This window comes from Eutrema salsugineum, unplaced genomic scaffold (genome assembly GCF_000478725.1).
Source record: "Eutrema salsugineum unplaced genomic scaffold, Eutsalg1_0 scaffold_7, whole genome shotgun sequence".
Classification (NCBI taxonomy): domain Eukaryota; kingdom Viridiplantae; phylum Streptophyta; class Magnoliopsida; order Brassicales; family Brassicaceae; genus Eutrema; species Eutrema salsugineum.
The window spans coordinates 10,774,852-10,783,557 of NW_006256486.1; the positions used below are offsets into that span (position 1 = coordinate 10,774,852).

The window sequence follows — 8,706 nt, forward strand, 5'->3', positions numbered from 1 at the left end:
TTTATTTTGTTACTTGAGGGTTTTGTAGAAAGTGGTGAGGCTCCTCTTAGGGGTTTTATACTTGAAGAAATTCATCAAATAAAGCTAACTGCTCCCAGTTTACTAAATCCTAATTTAGAATATTTAGATAAATAGAGAGAGAGACATGGTCAACTTGTCCTTTAAACCTCCTCTTTGTCTTTTTGAAGTCTTTTACCAACTCCAAGAACGACCATGTGCTTACACTCACATATGATCTCATTGTACCACAATATTAGGTAAGGCTTTCAACCACACTAGGCACGGACCGTTGTCTTGTGTTCTATGAGAGTTGAAGGTTGAAAAAAGGTGAGTGAACTGCTACATTGAGAAACAACTCTTACCAAATAAAGATTTTTTCTTCATACATTATGGTTTTGTTTTGTGTCATCAAGCAAGCTGATAAGCCCATGCGAGTATACATTACAAAGAAGAAGAAAGAGAAGCTTGCGAACAGAGTATCAGTTAGAGATGAAGAGGAAGAGAGTCAGAGTGGAAATACAGCTGACGTGGACTAAGATCAAGGAAGCATTCACACTACACGTGTTCTCACTAGCTGCATTTGCTTTAGTCAGATATAAATAGAGAATTGTATTGTTTGTTTACGGTTATCGAATTGTATTTTTCGTTGGTTGTTAGAGATTGATTTCTCTGCAAATTGGCGATTCCTGGAGTCTGTTCCTGGAAATCGAGTTCTTAGGTTGATTCAGCATCTGAGAGTCTCAGACCTGCATCAATCTTGTAATCCGTTGTTAAGTGAAATAAAATACCTACATTTTCCTTCACAATTGGTGCGGCGATCTGCGTTCACGGCGACGAAAATGGTGGAAATCGGTCAAGTTTCGGTCGATCTCGATCGAGCTACATCGGAGCTCCAGGAATCATTCGCGGAGCTGATCAAGAGGTGGAAGTAATCCGCGGAGGTTGGAAGCTATTGACGACGGCGAATTCAGAGATAACGTCGCGAGTGTCAAAGATCGAGAAACGAATCGAATCGGTTGATAAGAATATCAATTCGATTTCTCAGACGCTAGCTCGAATGGAAGCAAATCAGTTTGGAGATAAAGCTGTGGGAAAACAACAAGCCACAACATCGGAAACACCAAATCAGGTCAGTCTCACTGAATCCGAAATTGACCGGGAAAACTCATCGCTAGGTTATCGAGGAATTAGCAATGTGTTAGAAAATCGTAACGGACTGTTGAAGAAGATTGAATTGCCTGTGTTTGATGGTTGTCGTCCGTATGGTTGGATCGTGTTGGCTGAGAGGTTTTTTAGACTCGGGAAATACAATGATGCGGAGAAATTGGACTTGATGTCAATCAGTTTGCAAGGTCCAGTGCTGAATTGGTTCAACAGGGAAAGTGAGAAACAGGAATTTCGAAGCTGGTCTCAGTTCAAAGACAGATTGATAGCTCGTTTCTGTGTGAAACTAGAAGAAAATCCAGCAAAACGGTTATTCAGTATGAAACAAACGGGATCAATCGTGGACTACGTCAACGAGTTTGAAGAGTTATCTACAATTGTGAAAGGAGTGGACGAAGATAATATGATGCACGTGTTCTACTTGGGGTTAAAACCAGAAATGCAGGAAGTGATCAAGTTAAAAGAACCGAAGACCTTAACAGAACATTTTCATGCGGTGATTAGAATGGATGACAGTGCTTTTTGTGCGTCGATGGCAACAGCTATACAACCGGCACATAATCGTCGAACTACATATATACCGCTACGATCATCATCGCATTTCAACTCGCAACAGACACAGATAAACTCATCGAATCAGGAGTTTCATAAGGAAAACAACAGGAACAGTGTTGGTTCTTCGATTTCAAAGAATGATAATGAGGAAAATCAAAGATGGAAGACACAGAACAACAATCAGATGATCAAACGGTTAACTCCAGCTGAATTCGAAGAATACAAAAGATTGGGACTGTGTTACAAATGTAAAGAAAAGTGGTCCAAGACACATAAATGCCCGAACATGCAGTTGAGAGTACTGACAATGGTCAATGACGATGAAGTGGAAATTATGGAAGAAGAAATGATCGATACTTTTGAAGATGAGACAGGACGCGTAACCGAGTTAATGGAGTTATCTCTGTTCTCTTTACTTGACATATCTTCACCGACAACCACAAAGTTATGGGGCTTTATTGGCAAGCTGAAAGTGGTGGTAATGATTGATAGTGGAGCAACTCACAACTTCATTGATACATCAGTGGTTTCAAAACTGAAGATACAAACGCAAAGGAGAAGAAGTTTAGAAATCCTGTTGGGTACAGGAATCACGGCTCAGGGATCAGGAGTTTGTAAAAATATATCATTCTCCTTACAATCAAATGAGTTTAAGGCCGACTTCGTTGTCCTCGAACTGGGAAATAATGACATTATACTTGGAGTTCAATGGTTAAGGACATTAGGTAAGTGTGAAATGGACTGGGAAAACCATGAGATGTCGTTCAATCATGGGGGAGCGATTGTGACTTTCATAGGGGACCCATCTCTACATTCACATAAGTCTTGCCTGCAGAATGTTCAAAACATGGCTGGGTTTGACATGGAATTGTTTCAAGTTGAGACTAAAGAGAGGAACGAGACAATACCAGCACCAGTTGAACGTTTATTGGATGGGTATTTGAAAGTTTTTGCAGAACCCACTCAGCTCCCACCCGTAAGAGGTCATGAACACGCTATTAACATAGTGAATGGAGCTGGTCCAATAAGCGTTCGTCCCTACAGATATCCGCATGCATATAAAGAAGAAATGGAGAAACTAGTAAAGAAGATGCTTGGGGATGGAATTATCAGACCAAGTAGAAGTCCGTATTCAAGCCCTGTATTGTTAGTCAAGAAAAAAGATGACAGTTGGCGTTTCTGTATCGACTACAGGGCATTAAACAAGATTACTATACCGGACAAGTTTCCCATTCCGATGATTGATCAACTCTTGGACGAGTTACATGGGGCAAAGATCTTTTCTAAATTGGATCTGCGGTCAGGATATCATCAGATACAAATGGAAGAACGAGACATTGAGAAAACAGCCTTTCGATCATTGAATGGACATTATGAGTTCTTAGTCATGCCGTTTGGGTTGAGCAACGCGCCAGCGACGTTTCAAGCTTTGATGAATAGCTTATTCAGGCCATACTTGGGACAGTTCGTATTGGTATTTTTTGATGATATATTGGTGTTCAGTTCAACTCTAGACGACCATGTTCAACATCTAAAACTGGTTTTAGACATATTTGAACAGCAACAGCTATTTGCCAATAAGAAAAAATGCTTGTTTGGCCAAGATAGAGTGGAATATCTGGGACATGTGATATCCGTCGAAGGTGTTGCCACAGATCCTGCAAAAGCAGCGGCTATGCGTAACTGGCCAGTCCCGAGAACTGTAAAAGAATTACGAGGATTTTTGGGTTTAACGGGCTACTACCGTCGATTTGTGAGAGGGTATGGAACATTAGCCAGACCGTTAACAGATATGTTAAAGAAGAATCAATTTGATTGGGGCACAAAGGCTCAAGTGGCATTTGAACAATTGAAAGAAGCGATGATAAGTGCACCAGTGCTAGCTCTACCAAACTTTAATGAAGTTTTTATAGTCGAATCAGATGCGTCTGGTTATGGTGTAGGAGCGGTATTGATGCAGGGTCATAATCCAATTGCATACTTCAGTTACGGACTATCGGATAGAGAACAGATCAAGCCAATTTATGAAAGAGAGCTCATGGCAATTGTTCTGGCCATTCAAAAATGGAGACATTACCTAATTGGCAGGAAATTTCTAGTCCACACGGATCAAAAGAGTCTGAAATTTCTGCTAGATCAGAGAGATGTATCCATGGACTATCAGAGGTGGCTAACAAAGCTTCTTGGCTATGACTTTGACATAATCTACAAACCAGGTGTAGAAAACAAAGCAGCAGATGGGTTGTCAAGAAAAGGATCAGGAACAGTGATCGCCAACTCCGCCATGTTATACTCATTAACCGTACCATCAAACTTGCAGATACAGAACATTTTCAGAGAGATTGCAGAAGATGAAGAAATATTATCTCTAAAAGAACAAGTATTGTCTGCACCAGATACAAGACCAGGGTATCGTGTGGTAGATGGGAAGTTGCTATTCAAAGACAGATTGGTCCTTCCGAAAAGGTCGACACATATTCCAGTAATATTACAAGTGTTTCACGATGCAGTCATTGGGGGTCATTCAGGTGTTTTAAAGACCTTAAGGAGGGTACAACAGATTTTTTACTGGAAAGGGATGACTGATGATGTACAACGCTATGTGGCTGAATGCAGCATCTGTCAAAAGCATAAATACTCCACTCTATCACCGGCTGGGTTATTACAACCGTTACCGATCCCTCAACAGATTTGGGAAGATATTTCGATGGACTTCATCGAAGGATTGCCATTGTCTCAAGGATACAATGTTATCTTCGTGGTTGTAGACCGATTAAGCAAATTCGGCCATTTCATCGGACTCCGACATCCGTTTACAGCCAAAGACGTTGCATCGAGGTTCATTGCAGAGGTTGTTAAGATACATGGTTTTCCTGCTTCTATTGTCTCAGACAGGGACAAAATCTTCTTAACCTCGTTTTGGAAGGAGCTGTTTAAACAAGCAGGAACGAAGTTGAGATACAGCACAGCGTACCATCCACAATCTGATGGACAGACTGAGGTTCTAAATCATTGTCTAGAGACATTCCTACGCTGTTTTGCTTCATCTCACCCGAAATCGTGGGCAAAATTTTTAGCCTGGGCAGAATTATGGTACAATACAAACCACCATACGTCACTGGGAACAACTCCATTTCAGGTGGTTTTTGGAAGACAACCACCAACGATTTTGAAGTTTGAGACAGGTTCAACCAATAACTTCGAGTTGGAAGAAATGCTCAAACAGAGAGATTCTATGTTGTCTCAGATCAAAGATCATTTAGTGGTAGCTCAAGCTCGCATGAAGAATAACGCTGACAAGAAACGCAGGGAACTTGAGTTTAAAGTGGGCGATCAGGTATTCTTGAAACTAAGACCATATAGGCAACAAACAGTCTCACGACGACTATGTCAGAAGCTCGCTGCGAGATACTATGGGCCATTTGAAGTAACAGGACGTGTAGGAGCGGTTGCTTATCGGTTGAAATTACCAGCTGACTCGAAGATACACGATGTGTTTCATGTGTCCCAGTTGAAACCAGTTTTGGGAAAGGATCACATTATTTCGGAGTTGCCTAACGTTCTGTCATCAAACGACGAAGTGGTCATTGAACCAATAGAGATTCTGGACAACCGTTATGATGAAGCTGGGTATTTGGAGGTATTGGTCGCTTGGTCAGGACTTTCTGAACTTGATAATTCATGGGAACGCGCGATCACGCTGTTGCAACAATATCCACAGTTGAAGCTTGAGGACAAGCTTCGTGTGAATGCGGGGGGTATTGATAAGCCCATGCGAGTATACATTACAAAGAAGAAGAAAGAGAAGCTTGCGAACAGAGTATCAGTTAGAGATGAAGAGGAAGAGAGTCAGAGTGGAAATACAGCTGACGTGGACTAAGATCAAGGAAGCATTCACACTACACGTTCTCACTAGCTGCATTTGCTTTAGTCAGATATAAATAGAGAATTGTATTGTTTGTTTACGGTTATCGAATTGTATTTTCGTTGGTTGTTAGAGATTGATTTCTCTGCAAATTGGCGATTCCTGGAGTCTGTTCCTGGAAATCGAGTTCTTAGGTTGATTCAGCATCTGAGAGTCTCAGACCTGCATCAATCTTGTAATCCGTTGTTAAGTGAAATAAAATACCTACATTTTCCTTAACACAAGCCATATACTCACTATGCATCTGAGTCTTTTGGTCACATAACATGAGTACAAGACCATAGAAATGAAAAGATAACTACATTCAACTTGGTTCGACAAAATATTGAGTTTTGGCTCTAGAAGGTGAAGAATTTATACGGATGTTTTAGAGATCAGAGCAAGATTATAAACTTTCTAACTCAAGTTTAGTGTTTTGTTCAAAAATATAAATAAGAAGTACAAAAACTAACACCGTTCCTTTTAAGATTCTACTGCCTACATCCCCAAAATAAGCCATGATGTTCAGAATCTGATCGCTGCAACCCAAAAAAAATTGTATTGCCCGATCAAAAACGACCATCATGTTCTATATCATCACTCACTTTTCTTGGATCCATCGGTTCCATAAGCAGGATTCACGGTTTCAGACGAAGCTAAACTAGAACTGTTAGCAGAAGCTGTACATGTATCTGATGATGCCTCTGTAATTCCAGCTGAGTACTTTTTAATCCTCATTGTAATTAGAACACTTGACAGTACACCAAGTACCGGGAAGACATAACCCCAGACCTGAGTTTTTGGTTTTCCGGCTACTGAAGCCACGGCCATACCAGCGAGGCTACCAACTGAAGCGTTCTGCAAGATCATCGGGAGGCAGCCAATAACTGTAGGGAAGAGAAAATCAGCTAGAAACCGGACTTGCGTAGCTGCCAATGCGTAGTTTATGACATAGGAAGGGATCGGAGAGAATCTTGCAAGAAGAACGAACTTCCAACCATCTCGCTCGACTCCTCTCGAGAGAATATTGAAATATTTGTTTCCATGTGCCCATTCTGTTGCTGTGGTTGAACTCTTGAAAACAAACCTAAGAACAAATATAAACTTATGTATGAGAGATAAAAATGAAAAGTGCATATCACATTGTACAGTAAATTGCATTATTCTCCAGCACATGTTTTGCAAATAGAATCACGCCACGCATTTTACCAATCCTTCATACTTCTCCATCATATCCACAAGACAATAAGCATCTTATCCACACACACCATTATAGAATCTGAAGACATGCATCTTATCGGCCTATACACAAACTATCTAGAGAGTTCAGTATAAGGAAATCTAAACCAACGCAAAAGATTATTCTATCTCTCACCAAGTAAAAGCTTAAATTTCACGAAAACAATAACATAAATTAAGGCAAGAATGTGTATTAGATTAGCAATGAAACATATAGTTTATTCTCAAAGCTTAAAATTTGGGCCGATAACATAAACTAAGGCAGAGTAGATTAGCAATGAAACATATAGTTTCCAGGAAACAAGATAAGCCATACAGTCTCCAGATGTTTTGATGCTTAAACAGAGAAGAATCCAAACCAACGCAAAGAGATTATTCTATATGAAGTAAAATCTTAAACTTTGAGCCGATAATATAAAATAAGGCAGCGTATGTTAAAGCATATAGTTTCCAGGAGACGAGATAAAGCCATTTAGTCTTCAGATGTTTTAATGCTTACACAGAGAAGAATCTGAATCCAAATCATATCGACGGAACAAAATAAAGAGCAAATTAAACCAATTTCTTACATTCTCAACACAAAAAAAAAAAATTGAATCACATACAGAGAAATAAAAAGGTTCCAAATTCAAACACAATAAGCCATGAGGATTCAGCATCTGAAACCATATCATTTCGATGATTAAACACAATAAATACATCCTCAACACAATCAGAATCACATACACAGAACTGGAAAAAAAAAAAGTCCAGATTCAAAAACAATAAGCCATGAGGATTCAGAATCTGATTCCAAACCATATCGATGATTAAACACTAAAGAATCAAACTCGTAAATTATTAACAAAAACAATTTGAATCAAATCAGAAAAAGGGATTTTTAAAAGTTCCAGATTCACAGACCTGCCGATCCAGAAGGAGAAGGAAGCGGCGAGAACTTTAGCGGAGAAAACACAGAGAAGGGCAGGGAGGAAACCGAAGAGAATAGAAGCACCAGCTTCAAAGAAGACGGCGTGAGGGAGGCATAAAGCTAGGGTTACGGTGTGAACCGCTACGTACGTCGGAATCGCCCAAATCCCGAGCCGATCCGACCATTCTTTTAGAGCTTCTAACGCCGCTTCTTTGTTCCATCCGGTACCTTGCTTAATGATTAGGGCAATTATCGCCACCGTTGCCGCGATCAGAAACCATTTCTTCATCCCGGAGCTTGGAGATCGGAAGAGAGTTAAGGTGAAAGGGATCTCTGAGAATTATAGTCGTTTGTGCATTTATGAACCGACCCTACTACTCATCTGAATTACCGAATTCGGATAGTGTACTGTTAATATACTAATGAGAAAAATTTAAGAATTAAATCTAAATTTAATCTATTAAGTTGAAGCTATATATGCCTATAAAATATTTACATAAAATTTAAAAATTTAATTCTGTTAGTCTATGTCAATAATTAATTCTATTAATTTACATTAATAATTAAGATTTTAAAAATTTAACATAATATTAAAATCTCTATTATTACTGTTTTAATTACAAATCTTTTTAATTACAAATTTTAATTACAAATTTTAATTATATATATCTAATTTTTTGCCACATGTATAAAACATATTTTCATATAATCTCACATAATAAATTATGTAAAAATGATTGAAAGTTAATTTTTATTGGTTCACATCAATCTTAAAATTAAGAAAATTTTAAAATTTTAAAATTGTATTGTTAAAAAAAATATTTATAAAAAAAAAAAGTTAAAGCTACATGTTTCTAAAGACAGATTTAAAATATCAATTTTATTAGTCCATATCAATAATTAAAACTAAAAAAATTGAAAATTATAAAATTGA

General features: G+C 38.6%; 1 protein-coding gene across 1 annotated transcript; it reads right to left on the reverse strand.

Annotated features, from left to right (window-relative positions):
- Positions 1 to 6,027: 6,027 nt before the first annotated feature.
- Positions 6,028 to 8,151, reverse strand: LOC18010718 (TVP38/TMEM64 family membrane protein slr0305). The gene is made up of 2 exons (XM_006393623.2): positions 7,766 to 8,151; positions 6,028 to 6,710 (listed from the first exon to the last, which is right to left on the reverse strand). The coding sequence occupies exons 1-2, from the start codon at positions 8,059 to 8,061 to the stop codon at positions 6,221 to 6,223; spliced, it is 786 nt and encodes a 261-aa protein (XP_006393685.1). The 5' UTR covers positions 8,062 to 8,151; the 3' UTR covers positions 6,028 to 6,220.
- Positions 8,152 to 8,706: the final 555 nt, after the last annotated feature.

Bases quoted from the DNA above. Each gene is read 5' to 3' on its own strand.
- LOC18010718 (XM_006393623.2), bottom strand. From the start codon at position 8,061: ATGAAGAAATGGTTTCTGATCGCGGCAACGGTGGCGATAATTGCCCTA. The intron at 6,711-7,765 runs GTCTGTGAATCT...ATTTGTTCTTAG, and splicing joins TTCTCCTTCTGGATCGGCAG to GTTTGTTTTCAAGAGTTCAA.